The sequence below is a fragment of the Apis laboriosa genome, unplaced genomic scaffold, assembly GCF_014066325.1.
Source record: "Apis laboriosa isolate Shangri-la unplaced genomic scaffold, ASM1406632v1 scaffold19_cov150, whole genome shotgun sequence".
Lineage (NCBI taxonomy): Eukaryota > Metazoa > Arthropoda > Insecta > Hymenoptera > Apidae > Apis > Apis laboriosa.
The window spans coordinates 2,856,588-2,877,093 of NW_025222278.1; the positions used below are offsets into that span (position 1 = coordinate 2,856,588).

At 32.7% G+C, this 20,506-nt stretch overlaps 1 protein-coding gene across 1 annotated transcript in view; it reads left to right on the forward strand.

The window, feature by feature from the left end:
* The window catches only part of LOC122712177 (potassium voltage-gated channel protein Shaw-like), a 40,188-nt gene extending 33,804 nt beyond the window's left edge, over positions 1-6,384 (forward strand). The window contains exons 3-5 of the mRNA XM_043931600.1: positions 112-306; positions 3,613-4,648; positions 6,320-6,384. Of these exons, the coding sequence (XP_043787535.1) occupies positions 112-306; positions 3,613-4,648; positions 6,320-6,384 (1,296 nt within the window). The remainder of the gene's footprint in view (positions 1-111; positions 307-3,612; positions 4,649-6,319) is intronic.
* The last annotated feature ends 14,122 nt before the right edge of the window (positions 6,385-20,506 follow it).

Sequence of the window (20,506 nt, forward strand, 5' to 3'; positions counted from 1 at the left end):
AAAAAAAAAAAAAAAAAAAAAGCACCCTCGAGAGAACGAGAGAGTTTCGCAGGTACGAATAACGATCGTTGTTGCATCCCTCCTCTCTTCCACCCCGACCCGCTCTTCTAGCATCGGGACACGCAGGAAACGCTGACAGTCCTCGACAGGTTGGACCTCGATACCGAGAAGCCCACCGACGAGGAACTGGCAAGGAAGTTCGGTTTCGAGGAGGCGTACTACGAGGGCACCCTCACGTGGTGGCAAAAGCTCAAGCCCCAGATGTGGTCGCTCTTCGATGAACCGTATTCCTCCCTTGGAGCCAAGGTTTGTATATATATATATATATATACATATATATATATATATTTCACGATATATCACGATACTTTTCTATATTTTCCGTGTGTATATTTGTTGATTTAGACGAACGACGGGAGGTTGAAACGGTTTATATTGCTTCGATTTAAATTGCTTCGAAAATTTAATATCGGATTAAATTGTTGTCTATCTATCTTTCTCGGCAAAGTTTATATGGAATTTTAATCCTTGGATATCGGCCGTATATATAATATATTATAGATATATTATAGATATATTTTGCTCGTCCCTTCACGTTAACGATATCCGATTCCTTTTCGAGAGAACGAAAGTTTCGATCTCTCGGGAAGGAGAGGTTGTTACGTGATGTGATATTCAAATTTGAACAAAGAACGGATTTTGATATATCTCTGCGAGTGATTTTTATTAGGCTTTTATTATTATAGGGCGTTTCGAATTTAATGGCAACTATTTTGAACCTCTCGTTCGTATTTATTCGATTAATATTTTATTTTAATTGCATCGATGACATTGATATTTCAACGTCAACTCTTGATAAAATGTTATATGCACGCAACAAGAGCGGAAAAAATTTGTCCTCCAACAAGATTTTTAATCACTTTTGAATTAAATTACATGTTATTATTCGATTTTTATATTCATCAGTTTTACTTTACGTTAGTCGAGAATTGGCGTTCAATATTAATTATTACGTGTGATCATTAATATTAAAAATTATATTAGTATTATTGTTAATGTATAATTATTAGTACGTAGTTTTTGATGTTATCGGAGGAAGTATGAGAAAGGTGTATCTTTGTATTATGACGATTATTTTCTCGTGATACAATATAAGGATTTAAAATATATAATGTGAATTAATTTTGACGCTACAAAGAATAATAAATTTTAAATTCTGTCAATTTTCACGAAGTAAGTTTTTCTGTGAAAAAAAAACATTTTGATCATAATAAAATTAATAGAAATAAATATCATCTTGTTTTTCCACGTTGAATTCATAACTTTTACAAAAATTACGTAACAGTATTTCGTAAAAAAATCTCTAAAACAAAATCTCTTAAACAAAAGATGGTTACAATCGTTTATTTGCTGAACAGAATGTTGATAATATATTAGAAAAATATTTATGTTGAGCTCTTTGCAAACGCGATCTCTTTTGAAATATATACATATATATGTATATATATATTTTTAGGTTTCAACGATCGTGAAATCTACTGCAGTAATTAGCGTAGTTATTCGAGCAAAGTAACAATACGCGTGCACGTGTTTTTAAAATTTCTTTCGCGAAGACAGCTTTTCATTTGTTTTCTTTTTACCGCTGATAACGACAAAGAAGTGAATCGAACTGAAAAGTTTCAATTGTAGTGCGCCGGCTGTCGAAACGACGTAAACTAACGTTGTAAATAGGTTCACGTTCAATGAAAATGTTGTTCATGATAATAAACTTCTACAGAATTTCCGATACGTTGTTCCGAAACGCGAAAGAGAAGAGGAAATATCTACATATTCTCCTCGAAAGAATTATTTCGTCCATTTTTTGTTTCGTTTACCAAAAGAAAATATACATTATTATTATTTCGTTGTAAAATAAAATTTTTTTCCTCGATTCGATATATCTATATATTCTCGATCGAAAATATGTATGTTTAAATACATATTATTATTATTCGTTGTAAAATAAAATTTTCTTCCTCGATTCGATATTTATATATATATATATATATATTCTCAATCGAGAATATGTATGTTTAAATACACCATATTATTATTATTCGTTGTAAAATAAAATTTTCTTCTTCGATTCGATAATTTATATATATATTTTCGATCGAACGAGAATATGTTTAAATATATACAAAATTGTTATATACAATCGTGCATTAAGTATGAGGATTAAAATATTAGAATATATATACAAGTCATCCATTTGGGAAGATATGTAGGCACGTTGGCAAAAGGGCAACATCATATTACATTTATAAACGTACCTCGATAACTGATCATCATCATCATCATCTGGATTTTAATAATAATTACATCATTAATAAATTACACTAATGACTCGCCAAGTAGTAATATCTATTATTCAATAATTCATTCAGCTTTCGAATATTATCATCATTCGACGATTCGATCGTTCATCCGTATTTCGTAAATGTATGGCGAATCATCCATCGTTCGTACGTAGTTCGAGAAAGATATATATATTTGGAAATTTATGATTAAGTAACGAGATAGAATCGACTTAGATTGAAAATATAATAAGTGGTTGGAAATAAGAAAAATTAATCTGTCGCTTCATCGGTTATCGAAAATATTCATGATTGAAATGTGGAATTAAATGATACCAAGAAACAAATTAACGGTATCTATTCGAGAATAGGAATTTACTTTTCACGTTATTTTCTATTCCAGCTTTATTTTCATTTCATCCGGTCTTACCTGTATCCCCTATGCGATTCCTTTCAACTATTATCGTCTCGAGTTCCATTATCCTATCACGTGAAGTTGACGTGAAATTATTACAATACCTTTCTCAATTCGTTTCCAGGAACACGATGATTACTTTAGCTCGGGATACGTGACATTACAAGTTTCACAAAGAAGCTCAACAAAATTATACGACGAAATGAATGAAATGCGATACAATTTTTTAAAAGTATAAAGAATCTTTATTTTTTCCTTCCTTTTTTAAAAAAAATCGAACGATTTCTATATCGTTTACGAGCCAATTTCGTTTCTCAAACGAAGATCGATCGATGGGGATAAAGTACAACGATCGTTATTATAGCAGTAACTTTTAACGTTGCTCAAAAGAGGGAAGCTCTGTGAAATCGCGATATTTTTTTCTTTCTTTTTTTTTTTTTTTTTTTTTTTTCATGAAAGTTGGCTAAACTGAACTCGCCTCGAGTGACAATCCCCGTGACAATTCCGGTTTCACGGTTCGACGCGATCCTTCCCGAGATTTTTTATTTTTTTTACAGCCTATTCGGATTCTCTTGTTAAGTTTCTTTTTTCTTTTTTTTTCAAAATTGTCAGTCGCGCGTTAAATAATATTTTTCACGATCCAATGAGCGCAAGGCTCGAGGAAACGCGACAATACTCGGTCAATAACGAATCGAGGGAATTAAGAGAGATAAGAGGGATAAGGGAGGCGATTTATATACATATATATATACACGTCAGCTTTGCTTTCTTTAATCGCGAATACGATGAACGGTGAACCGACGGAGGAGGGCGAATGGGCATAATCAATTAATTAAAATTGGCGTAAATGTTGGTAAACAGGTGATCAGCATAGTCTCGGTCCTGTTCATCTGCATCTCTATCCTGTCGTTCTGCCTGAAGACGCATCCGGACATGCGCGTGCCGGTGATCGTGAACCGTTCGGTGAACACGGGGAACGGGAGCTCCTGGGCGGTGGACAAAACGCACACGAACGCTCACGACTTCTTTTTCTACATCGAGTGCGTGTGCAACGCCTGGTTCACCCTCGAGTTCCTAATACGGATCACCGCGAGCCCGAACCGGTGCGTGTTCATCAAGAGCTCGGTGAACCTGATCGACATGGTGGCGACGTTGAGCTTCTACCTCGACCTGGCCCTCCAACGCTTCGCATCCCACCTCGAGAACGCAGACATCCTCGAGTTCTTGAGCATAATACGAATAATGAGACTGTTCAAGCTGACACGCCACTCGTCCGGCCTCAAGATCCTGATCCAGACGTTCCGCGCGTCCGCCAAAGAATTGACCCTGCTAGTCTTCTTCCTGGTCCTCGGTATCGTGATATTCGCAAGCCTGGTTTATTACGCGGAGCGTACCCAGTACAATCCGAAGAACGACTTCAAGAGCATACCGTTGGGCCTGTGGTGGGCCTTGGTCACGATGACCACGGTCGGTTACGGGGACATGGTGCCCAAGACCTACGTGGGCATGTTCGTGGGCGCCCTCTGCGCCCTGGCCGGTGTGCTAACCATCGCCCTGCCGGTGCCCGTGATCGTCAGCAACTTTGCGATGTATTACAGTCACACGCAGGCGCGAGCCAAGCTGCCCAAGAAGAGGCGCCGCGTACTTCCGGTCGAGCAGCCGAGGGTCCGGACCGCGCCGCTGGGTGGGGGCGGGGTCGCGGGCGGCCAGGGGCCTCCTGGCTACACCCAACAGCACATGCACCCGGGTGGGCCCGCGTCGGGGCCCACCGGCCTCGCCCCCGGACACGGCCAGACGCCCGGGATCGGGTGCATAGGCGGCCAGGGGCCTCAGAACAGACGGATGAACGCCATCAAGACCAATCATCCCAAGGACGTTTCGTTCGCCACGAAAACAGGTAAGTTCTCCACGCTTGCCGCGTCCCAACTCGCTTCTCCTTAGGGATTCCCCTAATCATTTTTGCGTTTCTTTTATTTTTTTTTTTTTCGAATTATACGATATTGAAAAATTGGAAATAGAATTGTCTTCTTCTTTTACGTTACGAGAGGTTTTTTTCGCGAAAGTTCAATGAATGGTAGAAATATGTAATTCGTAAGAATATCCATTTTTACTAATCCGAGCAAAAGCGAGAATAATTTAACGATGAATTTAATTTCGAATTTAATCGTATTAAAAAATCTTTTATGATGACTTTTTTTTTTCGAGTACAATATTGAAAAATTGAGAAGAAATAGAATTATCTTCTTCTTTTTACGTTACGATGAATTTAATTTCGAATTTAATCGTATTAAAAAACCTTTTGTGATGACTTTTTTTTTCGAGTACAATATTGAAAAATCGAAAAGAAATAGAATTATCTTCTTCTTTTACGTTACGAGAGGTTTTTTTCGCGAAAGTTCGACGAATGGTAGTAATTCGTAAGAATATCCATTTTTACTAATCCGAGCAAAAGCGAGAATAATTTAACGATGAATTTAATTTTGAATTTAATATTAAAAAACTTTTTGTGATGATTTTTTTTTTTTGAGTACAATATTGAAAAATCGAAAAGAAATAGAATTATCTTCTTCTTTTACGTTACGATGAATTTAATTTCGAATTTAATCGTATTAAAAAAACCTTTTGTGATGACTTTTTTTTTCGAGTACAATATTGAAAAATTGAAAAGAAATAGAATTATCTTCTTTTTACGTTACGATGAATTTAATTTCGAATTTAATCGTATTAAAAAAACCTTTTGTGATGAATATTTGTGATGAAATTGTGAGAAATTATATGATACTTACTTTGTACTACAAAATTAACTTAAAAAAAAAGAAAAATCATTAAAAAATTATTATTAAAATTGATCATTACGTTATTAAATTTATTGATTTTTTTTTTAATTTATCTTTGATTATTTTATTAGATACGTTTATTATTAATTGAGAAAAAATATTGCAACAAGTGCTTTTATATAAAAAGTGGGGGATAAGATACGTTTTATCTCCATAAAAGCAGGAACCCCGATATAAAGAACTGGCACAATGCTATTGAAAATAACCGACCATTGATGGATTTCAAAGCCCATTATCGTAACACATTTGCAATCATTTCCCACTCGTTTCCCCCTCTTATCTACATTTTCACGTTTACACGAAGAAAATGGCTATGACCGAATCCAAAATCGAAACGACGAAAAGAAAAGTGATGATAAATCGTGTTTACTATTAAATTTATAACTACTTACAAAATTATGTATATCTAGAATCGAGTCATCCTGCGAAACACACCTGTTCAAAAGCCACTTAATAAATCCTTCGAGCACCTCGAACGAGTTACCCCCAAAGCCTATCCTTCGTGCCCACTCTCTCTACATAATAAATAAACAAGTCGCTCTATATATATATACATATCTATATGCCCAACAATTATCGTGCTGGTGAGCAAAAAAAACGAGAAAAAAGAAAAGAAAAGAAAAGAAGAGAGTCTTAGCCGAGACGCAAGCCAATTTAGCAGTAATTGTCGGCCGGGCGGAAAAGTCTATAGTGTCTTTGTTTTCCTGTTCTTCTTGTACGGTGGGTTCCAGAGGAGGACCGGAGGAACTCTAACCTGCGGACCAACGGGACCAAGATAGCCGGAGGTTTGGGTTAAAGCTGGAACCAACACTACTCTCCACTGCCAAGGCGCGCTCGACTGACAAGGGGCGTCGGGACGTCGACCTATCGAGTCGAATGCGGGGAATACGGAGTGACGGAGAGGAGGGAAGGAAGGAAGGAAGGAAGCCGGGTGCGGAGGGGAAAGATTGGAGGAGGAACGAGCTCGAGACGGGGGTATCATCAAGATTGCATGATCTATAAGGGAATATTAGATCGGTGCGGGCCTGAATGTTGGATTTTTTCACCCCCTCCCCCACATCTCTCCGCACACGCGCGTCAATTATTTACGCCCTCTCTTATTTTTCGTCTTTCGTTTTTGCACGCGTGTCTCGAGAGAGTCGGTGTCGGGCCGGTTTGAAAATAAATTTTGGCTGCGAGATGGTCGGAAAAGGTGGTGGAATTATTGGAACCTTCGGGGAGGACGAAAGGTTGGCGGGTAGAGGTGGTGATATTTCATGCCTAAATCTAAATTCTGAATTTAGGGTAGCAGTTGGTTTGAAATAATTTATTTGCTTCCATTTGCTTTCGTGCGAGGTAAATAGATACGATGTGTTGTAAGTATAATTTAATAAATAAATTCAAAACAAGATGTACAAGATAAATTCGGATACAGAGAATAATTTATAAAATGTTTTTTTTTTTTTTTTTAATTTGACAAAGGATGTAGATATTAAGAAAGAAAAGAGAATCGAGAAGAACGAATTGGTTAACTTTTCCAATTTCTGTTTTATTGGATTAAATTTAGATAAATTTCTGATGGCCCGATAATAAATAAAGCAACGAAATGCATTCGATTTCTTTTCATTCAAAAATTATATATCAAAAATTATATACATAAGTTTGTACGAAACTCTAGATATTTTTTGCGTACGAGCAACGTATAAATCGATATTATAATGCTCGCCTAGACCTGTCAAGAACAAACTCTGTTAAAAGTAATAACGAAAACCGCTTTAAAGTCTAAAAGCCGCAGACGCGAAATATCAAAATGTCGAGTTCAAGTAATACTTGAAAATCAGAAATTATTTGGGATTTTTAATTAAATTACGTCCGCTTTGACTCGCCAATCTTTCTGGAAGCAACAAAAAAAAAAAAAGAAGAAAGAAAATTAGTGAACAAGAAACAAAAACGAATAAAATTCCACGAAAAAGAATAAACCTCAAACAAAAGAATCGAAAGAAGGAACGTGTGATGTTAAGAAAGAGGCTGGCGCGCATGCGTACGCGCATGCGCACGCGCACGCGCAGAATCCGACATTTTCTCCGCGCCGATCTAACCTTATTCAGGGATTTCTCGCGACGCATCACTCAGCTAATGTATATTCTCTTTCACTTTCTCCGATCACTTGTTTCAAACGATCGGTCTCTCCTCTCCAATTTCCTGTCTTTATCTTCGCCATTGCCTCTCCATCTCCCTTCTAAACACGAATCATTCGCTCGTAATCATTCACCGAACACAGTAAACGTCGTGTCAGCGGTTAACACGAATAGCAGCGCGTTGTTTTGCAAAATGTGTTTTCCGATGAAATGAAATTCAAAGGAGGGAAAGATATGCATCGTCGAACCTCGATAACTCGAATTTTCTGAAAAGAAAAAATTTCTTTTTGCTTTCAATCATACGTAATTAATAAAAAAGTTGTTATAAAGGTAGAAATGATAATAGAGAATCGACTCGAACTCTGAATTCGAGTTGCAAAGGTAAACGAACAATATGAATTAACTACATCTCGATTTGTAAGAGTAAAAGGGCAAAATAGAGTGAAGAAAATTGCGTTACAAAGATTTTCTAGTTGCAGAGGTTCGACTGTAAAAAAAGGAAAGTAAAGAAAGGGATAAACGAGCGTGAAAAGGAAGCAAAGGAGTGCAAATAAGGAAGCAAAGATAAATAAAGGTGTAGACGAAACGGGAGTCGGGGATTTGTTTGAACTAGTTAGAAGCGACGAGGAATATTCATTGGCTATCAACTTAGAAATGGCTGCTATGGGTGAAAAGGCCTCGTGTTCGATCCAAGTCGAATATCTTACGAACTGGAGAGCACTGGCTGCCAAAAATTCCTGAAAGTATCTGGTAAATGCTGCAGGAGTCGCGTAATGAGACTGGCGGAGTCTCGAGGAGCTTAAATATTTGCATTCACGGAACGCTGGTAGGAATTTTTGTCAGGTATCGACGTCGTATCCAGAAGATTCCTCCTCCCTTTTCAAAGATTCAATTTCTCGCAGGGGAACCTCGGTTGAATAAAAGCCACTCCTTAATTTCTCGAAATTGCCGCTTTAAATATTGATGAGAGGGAAACTTGTTGTGTTTCGTATTTTATTATTTCGAACTTTTATTCGGGAAATTCCAACAGTGAATTGTTACAAAAACCAGAGATAAATATATCGAAAATAAATAAAAAGAAAATTTTCCATACCTTCGATTGATTTTAAAAAATTACACGGGCTATTAAAATATTTATCATTACAACTTCTGTAATAACAAAATTGTAATTAAATACAATTTTCGAAACTCAAGCCATGAAAAAGTTAAAGAGACTAATAGACGTCCAGCGATACTCATTTAACGTTGAGTCTGCAATGCCACCGGAAATAAAGTAGCAAGCATAAAACACGAGGAACAAGTTTGAAACAAATGCAAGAGCTTTCCAACGACAAATCGTATTATATCGTATCGATTTTTATTACAGCTTATACGTGGAATTTTTTAAACGTGGAAGAAAATTTATTTACAATTTTTAGTTTAGTTTTTTTCATTGATTTATATTATGACAAAAAAAGTTTTTTAACAGATAGAAATCGATGGAAAGATCGAAACAGAGATTTCGATATTAAAAATATATCGAAAAAGAAAGCTTTCGTTGGTACGATTTAGTTTCTGGAGTAATTAAACTTAAAAAAAAAAAAAAATTTATCACTGCGAAAATCTCGAAAGTTATTTTTAAAATGTGATAAAATTGGTGGACGAGGGATCTTCGAGGTACGCGTACGCATGCGCACGTATATATACTTGATAATTTAACACACGCACATATATGGTCCACGTACGTGTAAATATTCGAATCCAATCGCGATCCAGAAAACACCAGGCTGCTCCGTACCTCTTTGTTTCATCTATTTTCGGCTGTTTTCTGCGAAAACGAGTTTTCTTCGTTTCTTCTTCGTTCTTGCAAAATGTGTATAAATGTATATTTTTTATTCATACGAGAAAAAAAAATACATATACATATATATATATGTATAATTCAAATTTTTACGAAATATGGAATCAATGGGATCAATTCGCGTTTAGATGACGACAATTGACATCATTTACATAACACGAATAAATTGTAAATTGTACATTTTCTTACGATAATAGTTTCTTCCCTCGAAATAAATTTAGATAATGAGTTGACTGTCGCTGATCGAAACTGTATTAAAAAGATATTGTTGAATTTTTTACGCTTAATTACGTTTGATTATTGGGGGAGAGGGGGGAAGCATCGATATAGATTTGAAAATGATACTATTTCTAGAAGTTTTAGTAATATTGTATTTTTTACGATAAAATATTAAATTCTTAATCTAAATATAATGGCCTCGTTATTATGCTCTGACAGTCAGCTTATTTTCTGAACAATTGAATTTAAAATTATCTCGAATCGTTGTTCTTCGATTAATTCGTTTCGATTCGATTTTACTGTTAAAAACTTAATTTATTTAAACCTAGTCATGTATGTATATATATATATACTTATTTCCTATTTATTTCTGTATATATATATATATGTAGAAAATATTATCTACATATACATTTAATTATTTTTCGTTTATTTTCATTAGTTTTTTTAATGAAATAAGTAGAAAGCAGCCTTCACCTTCTTAATTCTTAAGAAACTCTAAAAGTTATGAATTGTCATATTGATATAGTATCGTTATCTTTGAGGTCACGATACTTTCTGAAAACCAGTGATATCGTTTCCAGATTGTACGATTGTGGCGCATTTTTTTAAATTTATGACGCATAAAGGAAAAATAAAAATAAATAAAGAAGAGAAGCAGAATATTTTATAAAACGAGTTTCAAAATGGAAGTATCGTCCAACGCATCTCCGAAACAATTAGGAAATTGAAAAGATGAGACGCTACAAGATTGTAAGGAATAAAATAAATTATTAATCTTTATACCGTTTTCGTAACGAATTTTAATTGTAAAAATGTTACTTGAAGATTTTAGAATATTTACATTAATTCAAATGGATATTTAAATGTTGACAAATAAAACTGAACTGAACAATGTAACACGCTCAAAAACACTCGCTTAATTATATATATATATATATATATATATGATGAAAAGAAGAATTTCTTTTTTTTTCTTGAATACGAGATATTATTAATCGATCTTTTAAAATCGATTTACAACACAAAGATTTCGCATATAATCGAAAATAATGCAGGGAAAATACAATCAATTCAGTGCCGTCCATCAAGTTAATTTGCATGATTATATTTTTCTAATCGTTCCTTGATTGTTTCTGATTAAATTGATTCTTTCAAAACATGGATGCCGATGGTTGCTTTACAGAAACTGATAATTAATCCAGATTATCAAATAAATTGTCTCGTCTTCCTTTTATCTCTCGAGAATTTTTAATTATGCAATGTTATTTCAAACTCAACATATCTTTGAATCTTTCGAGTAAAATTAGAAACTTATCAAAAGTTTGTCAGAATCAGTTTAATTTATGTATTTTAGAGAAAGTGTTAAGTAGGATAGAAAGAATATTCCAGAAAATTGTTAAGCAATTTAAACAGAAATTCTGAATTTCCATTACGAAAATTGTAACTCTTGATGGACGATTAATGAAAAATACATTTTCGTAATTTTAAGATTAAATAAAAGATATGTATTGGGGATATTGCTCAAATGGTAATGATACAATGTTAATTTTAAATTGTTAATTTTACTGTGATATTAACAAATATAGATTATTAAAAGACTATTAATTAATTATTGATTTTCTCAGTTGAATATATACAAATTACAAAAAAAGGAGCAAAGATGAGAATACAATTTTGTTTTCAATGAAACTTTGAAAACACGTACTTGTTTGAACGATCCATTTCTTAATTCTTATAAAAATCGTTATTTACAAAATAATTTCTTCTTATCGATTCAACTTTAAATAAAATAAGTGAATCTTACTTCAAAATATAATTTTGTTTCTATCGAACAAATAATTCTACTTATATTCAAGTATATCCAAAGGCAAAAGGGGGAAAAAAATTTAAACAAATCAATTAATCAAACACAAGAAACGATTGCACCAGAACAATAATCTCGTCATGAACGTTAAAGACAATTTTCTAAGCAATATATGTATACACGTGACAATAATTTACTCTTAACGAACAGTTACTAATCAATGGCATTGTAAAAAGTCTATAGGAAGAAAAGAAGAAGAAAAAAAAAATAGAACATTTTTTAAAAGAAAAAAAGGAAAGAAATTCTGTATCGAAGGAAAAATATTCCATCTGAAAAATTATGGAATGTTCAATGTTCAAATGTTCTTTATATTTTTAAAAATCCTACCTTTTATTTGAAATATAATTATATTTCTTCGATATCCAAATTCACTCGAATTTCATTTTTGCATGCAAAAATTGAAAGAACCACACGTTGGATGGAATTAATTCATTAATGAACAATCGATCGATAAACAGATAAATTTTCTAAGAATATATCTTTTTCTATATTAAAATAATATTGTCTTTTATTAGAATTAACGTTTCTTTTAAACATTCAACAAGATCGCTTTGCAAACAAAAAATCAAACTTATTATAATAATTTATGATTTTTTCACAATCTGATAACATCCAATTTGAACAATATCCTATAATTTTTCAGATCGAAATCGTTATCGTGTTGGGAAAAAATTTTAAAGAAAAAATTGTAAAAACATGGTTGCACAGTATAGCAGATCAGTCAGTGAAGAATGATGAATTATCTGTTGTGTATAAACGGGAGACGATATCACTGGTGACGAAGAATCCCTCTAGGAATGAAGAATGTTATGTAATGTATGTTATGGAGACGCGTTCGAGAAACGATCAAACTTGTACTCCTAGTGAAAGACTCGACCATTTCGTCGCGTTTTACTGCACAAGTACTTACATCCATCCAGACACGCATACACGGTCGCCTACATAGCGTGATGTAGTTATATATACAAATTCAAATTATTCATTGACAGTTCGTATCCATGGTGACAAAAATTAAAAGAGACAATACAAATCGTATTGTATGATACACGAAATATACAGGGTGATTCTAAACGAAAATGAAGGGACGAATTAAAAGGCATCAAGGGGATGAAAATGGACGATCGAACAATTTTTTTTCAACAAAAATTTCCATTTTAAATTATTATCCTCTTCGATATAATTGCGATATAATTCTTCGGATTTTTAATTCATCTGATCTACACATTTGTTTTATTTAGGAGATCATGATAGATGTTATGAAATTTGCACAAATTTTGTAAATCGCGTTTATATTCTATGCGAGGGGGGGAAGATTTCTCGTCCATTTTCATCCCTTGTGCATCTATTTATTACATTTTTAATATAAAATCAGTATAAGATGGTACTTGATCAACGGTATGCTTTGTTAAAATATAACGAAATAATTATTACATCGTCACACGTAATCATCGATCTTATATAAGCTTGACAAAAAATCATTTTTCTACTTTCTCTGCTAGGATGAACACTTTTCATTGTACACGAAAACATCCACGAAACATTTTTAGACAGGATCATTGAACAAAAAGCGAAGAAAATAAATAAATAAATGAATAAACAAACAAACAAACGGAGACGAATCAACAGAAAGGATAGAAAATACGAATCGAGCCGAGAACGAACAAATTACAAACCATCCATCCCAAATTGAGAACGAAAAGTTTCTTTTTTTTTTCTCTCTCTCGAAAAACGATCGTCTGAAATTTCAAAAGCGTCGTTCATTACCCCCCAACGCAAGGTATTCGATTACCTAGAGAACGAAAGAGAAGAGAAAAACCAAAAAAGAAAAAAAGGAAAGAAAACACACAACCCTTAACATCGACCCTTAAATATCCCTTGAGTTTCTCGTTCTTTCTCGAAGATCAACGCAAGCATCCACGCGTACATCCTCGCGTGGAAGGAAGGATTTTTGTTTGGACAAAATATTTGTTGTCAGCTTCCCCGAGTAAAGCGGATGTGAGAAAGAAGAGAGACAACACAGAAAAGGAAGGAGAGAAAGCGACACGACAAAGAAGATGATCCCAGAAGGATTCGCCAGATCGTGAATTTGTACATCGCACGCATACGATGCACACCCTGAATACCGCCAAGGGACCAATCAATCCACCCCCGTATCATCCCCGTCGCAACGTACGATCCTCGAATTGCGCTCGAAGAAAAATTACATTTGTCCTCTGGCAATAAGAGAGTGAGTGAAATTTAATAATATTCGTGACTGTGTGCGTGCATCTTAGCTGTTGCTCATTGATCTATACTTGATATATTGATTGTTTGAACCCTGATCGAATTCAGATCATCGAAATCAGTATTCGAATTTTATTGTAATATCGGGAATTCGAGTTGCAATGAGTTGATGGTTGATGAGAGATCCAGTGTGTGTGTGTGTGTGTGTGTGTGTGTGTGTGTGTGTGTGTGTGTTGCAGGTTGTTTGCAGGTGAGAGGGGGAGAGAAAGGGAGAAGAGGATGATGACAGGGATGATGGGGGTGTGGCAGGGAGAACGAGAAGAGGAAAGCATATCAAGAGACCAGCATCAAGGGTTGTGCATCCCTTGTGAACAGGTTTCTAGATTTTCGTGAAACGCGAAATATGGGGGTGGCGAGCGGATGATGACGAAGAGATGGATTCAAGAACGTCGATTTGGGAACAATGGACGACTTTCATAAAAATGAAAGGGTTCGGGGAATAAATCGTTCGAATCGATTCTGATCGCAAAGATGGGGAGAGTCGAGTGGGGATCGAGTTTGGAGTCGTTGGAGGGTGAAATCGAGGAGGCGGTTCGAAGTTTTATTTTTGTTGGAACGTTTTTTTCTTTTTTTTTTTTTTTTTTTTTGGTATTAGAATGGATAAAATTTGTCGAGTGAAAAATTAGAGAGGTTAATAAAATTGGAAAAGTTGTTCCATTTATTTTGAGATTGTAATAATTTCATAATTTTGTTTTGAGGTTGAAAATAAGAAATAACTTTAAAAAATGTGAGAGGTTAATATAATTTTGAAAATATTTTCGTTTTTTTTATTGAAATTAAAAGGAAGTAATGATTATTCTGTCTTTTAAGAATGAAAAGAAAGAAAAGTTAAAAGTAAGATAGAAATCAAGATGAGGAATAATTGTTAAAAAGATAAAAAAAAAATTGAAAAAAGACTTGAAGATTTACCAAAAACGTTGACAAAAGTTTTAAGAATATTGTTTTTTTGATAATAAGAAATTTTAATGGAAGGTTTATCGTTCAATAATAATATATATACATTGTGAGAATTAATGGTTGAAATTAAATGCAGAAGAAACAAAAAAAAAATATTGTATAATTTAAGCAAAAATTATAAATAAAATTATAGAATAAGAAAGATGGTTTTATTGTAAACAAACTTTCATGAAATACATATATACGTAATAAATGAAACAAGATTATTTTGAATATAAAAAATGAAGGAAGAAACTTCCTTTTGAATAAAAGAAACACGGATAACCTGTTTAAAAAAAATTGGAATTTCAAAATATGTAGATGATAATTATATGATGAATAACAAGTAGTTTTAAGTAGAACAAAAACAAGATTAAAACAAAAAACACTTCAATGCGGTGAAAAATATTTCACTGCAAAAACAAGAATACTTTGATATTAGAACAACTAATTATATATATACATATAAAAAAAAAAGAAAGACGAAAAAAAGATTTAAAAATTTTTTCTCCAATTATCGGATATACTCTTTTCAACTTTTATTTGAAAAAATTAAAATTCACAAGAAAATATCTAATTTCCATTATGATAATTAATCAAAATTTCTATATTCTATATCTAACTCGTTTATGAATAAACGACGACATTGATAATGGAAAAACAATTAACTAAAAATAAACGATGAAACGAAACCGCGAAACGAAGATAATGATTAATAGAAATTTCGCATTTAATAGAGCAAAGTCCGCACTTGGATGATTAATAACGTGTTTAAAAACAGTCCGCGATTCTACCATACCAACAATAATTTATTTTTCGTTAAATCTGCCTCTCTGAACTGGAAACGAGATTAAATTCAACCTCGATTCACCTCAGGAACAGTTTCTACGCGATTTGTTCGGAATTTTCCACTCGTTAATTAATTAGAGGCGAAATTAAATACGAGAAATATGAGGGAATAAGATATCCAAAAAATTTTGGAAATTCAGCTCTCTCTCTCTCTTTCTTTTTTTTTTTTTTCTTAAGAAATATAACGAACCTTTTAAATAATAAAATGGAGTGGTGTAAAAAATATATATAATTATAAATTAAAATTTTATCGAAATTATTTTACGTTTAAGAGGGAAAAAAATTGAAGTAATCTTATTAAAAAAATTTATCGTTATTATTGAATGTAATGATTGTTAAATTAAATTATTTTATTTTTTTTTTATTTTCGAATATGATGATTAATGCTCTTTGAAGTGGATGATTGCCATTAAATTTGAATTCTTTAGCCAAAGCTTTATGTGAATCGTGACTTAATCGAATATCGATAATTTAGCAGTACGTTTCGAGTGTTTTTAAAACAACTAATGTGAAAACGCGATTCGAATTGGTTGAACTGTAAATCACTTGAATTGAATTTCCTTCATTAGTCGAAAGTACGTGAAATGACGATTTCAAGTTTCAACGTATATTTAAAATTTACTTTACTTGAGGGAAATGTTATGTACACGTATAATAAATTTCTTCGTTAATTATTTCATTAAAATCAACATTTATTATAAAGAAAATTGAATTAATATCGAATTTATCTTTAATAATTTATCGTTTCGTTTATTAAAAATAAAAAATTGTTAAAAATGTTCTTTGTTAAAAATATTGTTATACATATCATGATTAAATAATTTACAATAATTTTAATGTATATGAAATTTATATGATTTATATGATAATCGTTATTTTAACATTTTAATAATTAAATTTTTAATAATCGTCATTGAAAAAATTCGTCGGTTTATCGTCAATCAATAATTATGACTGCTAATTCGTATTAAAACTCAATTCATCCGAACGAAATAAAAAAGTATAAAATATTTCGATATGATACTAATTTTATAAAACTCACAAAAGTTAACAAATATTTAACAAAGTGGTAAAATTTACACAATGGTGTAAAAAAAAAAAAAAAAAAAAGAATTAATGGAATCCGATTTAATCCCGTTTGAACTTTCGAAGCAATTTCGATGGAATTCAATTTTAAATCGCAATCATTATCCAATATTTAAACCCCTTTAAATCGCGTCAAATCTCTTTGTATTTTATAAACAGAATCGAAATTCAACAATTTCTTTAATTCGAGAATACCTCATCTCCCTGTATTCCCTTTTCGTTTTCTATCTATTTTCACATTTTTCCCTGTGAAATTTCTTTTTTCTCTTTCAATTAATCAACCCCTGCTTTACTATTTCTTTTCGCATTAACTTTCTCGTCAATTTCGTATAATAAAAGCAACAACCGACACAACAACAATAACAAAACAAAAAAAAAGAAAAAAAGAAAAAGAAAAAAACACACGCAAAGAAAGAAAGATTTTGAACGATAGAACTCTTTGAAGAAGCAAGCATCCAAAAAATCGTAAATTGCCGTTTCAATCCGAGCAACACGCGATCCATAACTGCGTAAAATTATCGCTGGCACGAGAGGAATCGCGAAGAGAGAGAAAAAAACAAAACAAAAAGAAAGGAATCGGCGTGACACGAATCGGGCATCGATCTTATCTCGTGTCTCGATCCGGATCCCTTTTACGAGTCCCACACGCGCGTAGGATTCGCCCACTCGATTCCGCGTTGACAACAGAGATAAAATGAGACGTGACCTGTCCTCCAATCCGGCATGAACGTCGATCCACGAAATATTCCCCTGATTTTTATCCCCCTTCTCCTCCACGTCCCTCGAGAAACACAAAAGCTTAAAGGAGAGGGGGGGAAGGATGAGGGAGGCGGGATCCGATACATTGTCGGCGAATAAATCCGTTTCCCGGGATGGGGAAACGTGTTTGACCACGCCGTGACGGGATTTCAATCGGTTGCAATCTGGCCAGGTGTAATTGACGGACACGTTCAGCGGTCGAGCTCGAGGGAGAAACAAAAGCAGTGGGACGGGGTTCGAAGGGGTTCGACCTCTTGGATTAGCTCGTAGGGATCGTTGGAGGAAAGTGGAAGATTGGACGAATTTGGAAAGTGGTGGGATACATCCAGTTGAGAATAGTGGATTAAAAATGGAAGGATAGGAGGATAGGAGGTGAAAAAAGTTTAGGCGGGAGAGGGAGAGAGAGGAAGGTAGAAATTTTGTATGTGTGATGAGTGGATTAAAGAAAGTAGGAGATGAAAAGGGTTTAAGAAGGGATTTGAATGAAATAAATAATCGTTTGGATTGAATATTAAATTGGATAGAGGATGAAAGAAATCTGGGACGTGTTAAAAAAAAAAGTTAAAGATAGGAATTTGGATCAGACTGAAAAAAAGTAAGAAGTAGGAGGTTAGAGTTGTGTTAAGATGAAATGGAAAATAAAAGTTTGAGTTAGATTGAAAATAGTGGAGGATTGAAGTTTTAGATCAGGTTAGAAAAATATGAAGTAAAAAAGTAAGAGTTTAAATTGTGTGGAAGAAAAAAATAAAAAGTGTAAGTTGAGGAAATATCATAATATATAAAATAAACATATTGGAAAAGAATTGAAAGATAGAGGTTGAAGTTGAAAAAAAAAAGAAATGTGAATGATTTAAAAATTTTGATTGAGTTGGAAACTTGAAAAATAAGAATTTGGAACTGAATTACATGAGAGATGAAGATATGAGTTTGATGTAGGAAGAGATAGGAGTAGGAAAAAGTAAAAATTTTGGCTTTGGACTATGTTAAACAGAAATTAAAGATATAAGTTTGAAGGAAACTGAGAAAGAGTGGGAAATGGAAGTTTAGTTTGTGTTGAAAAGAAATGGAAAATAGAAACTTGAACTAGATAGGAAGGAAAACGGGGAGCTTCAAGTCAAATACTTGAGGTTAGGTTAAATAGAATTTGAGTTGTGTTGAAAGAAAGTAGAAAATAGAAAAAGGAAAAAGTGGGAAAAGAAGAATTTGAATTAGAGAGAAGTGGGGCGGGAGTTCGAATTGAAATAAAGTGTGGTGAAAGGTAGGGATTCGGACTGGATTAAAAAGATATGGAAGATAAAAGTTGAAATTGAGTGAAAGAGAAATGGAAGATAAAAGATTGAATTGAGATAAAGGAAAATGAAAGATAAAGTAACCTTTGCATTGGATTAAAGACAAGTAAAACATGAAAGTTTAATTCGATCTTATCTTGCTCTTTCCAAGAAGTTGTAGAATGGATAACACACAAATGGTCAAAAAATTTTTAAATCTTTGAATGATTTAATAATAAGAAAAAAGTGGTGTAATTCTATTTCTAATTTTTCACAATACAATGAATCATATGATGAAAAGTATAGAATCATTGAAGTCGAAACAGACAAGTTGAAAAAAACCATGTTAACTGTAAAAAAATTCCTGTCTCCATCTTCATCGATGATTCACAAGTTCATTCGTTTGTGAATTTACTCTGGATTATTCACATCGGTTGAAAGGAAACGTTGCTCGAATTTTCTTTTTCTCCAGTCGACCTGTGTCCAGTGATTATTCAAATGAAAAAGCTTAAAATCTGTCATGTACAAGTGGAAAACAAGACAATGAAAAATGGAGGAAACATGAAAGGGAATAAGAGGAAAAGGAAGAAAATAATGAATGGTAGAGAAAGGACAGGAGGAAAAAAATGAAAGAAGATGTATACATTTGCTACGTGCGCAAAAATAAGATGAAAAATATTCGTACGAATACACATTTATTACTGTTAAACGAGTATTATTGTTAAACGAAATTAATAGTGAATCACACTAATACAGAGCATGGTACGTGTTGATGAGAAAGATTGACCAATGAATCGACGTTTCTTCTTTTAACATTGTCGTTATAATTCTATAATAAAAAAAGAAATTGTTGAAAAAAAATTGAAAAATGGATTAACTTATTGCAGAAGAAATTATAAAATGAAAAAAAAAGAGGAAATTTATTTAATTACAATTGAATGAACATTCTGTTAAAAGATTTAACATAGAAAGTATATATATATACTTTTCTATATTAAGAGTTTATGAATTTCAAATGTTGTCTTTGAATAAGAAATGTTTTAGGATAAAAAAATTATGTATTTAAAAAATGAATGTTAAAAATTTTGTAATTGGAAGAAAGTGAAAAAAATATTATTGTTTCTTATATTGATAGAAATATAACTTTATTATGAAAGCACAATGTGATTAAAAATACGATAAATGTTAACAATTAATTATATTATATATTCTTATTATTATAATTAGTTATTACATTTATTACTATTTTACTTATACTAATTTTCATGCTTATTTTTATATATTTATTATTATATTTATACTTGGTATTATTAAATTAATTTACACATAATAATAAACATTTTATTATCTAATTTTAGAGATAATTTAGATAAAATATATTTCTTGCAATATAGAAAAATTCGAAAAGTTTACATTTCATTCAGTTTTCACTGAATATATACTTCACGTATTCAATTTTACGTTGAATTTCAAATTCCTCGTCATGCGAAAAATTTCTATAATGTTTAATGTTATCTTTCAATTTCTCGTACAATACAAATTAAATATCTGAAATTCATATGAAAACTACATGGATTTGAGCGATGTTTGACGTTAACATTATGAAATGGATCATTATTCAAACATTTGCATTAAAATGCATCACAAATGCACGAAATATCAAGTTTAATTTATTGTTATATTTCAAAAAGAAA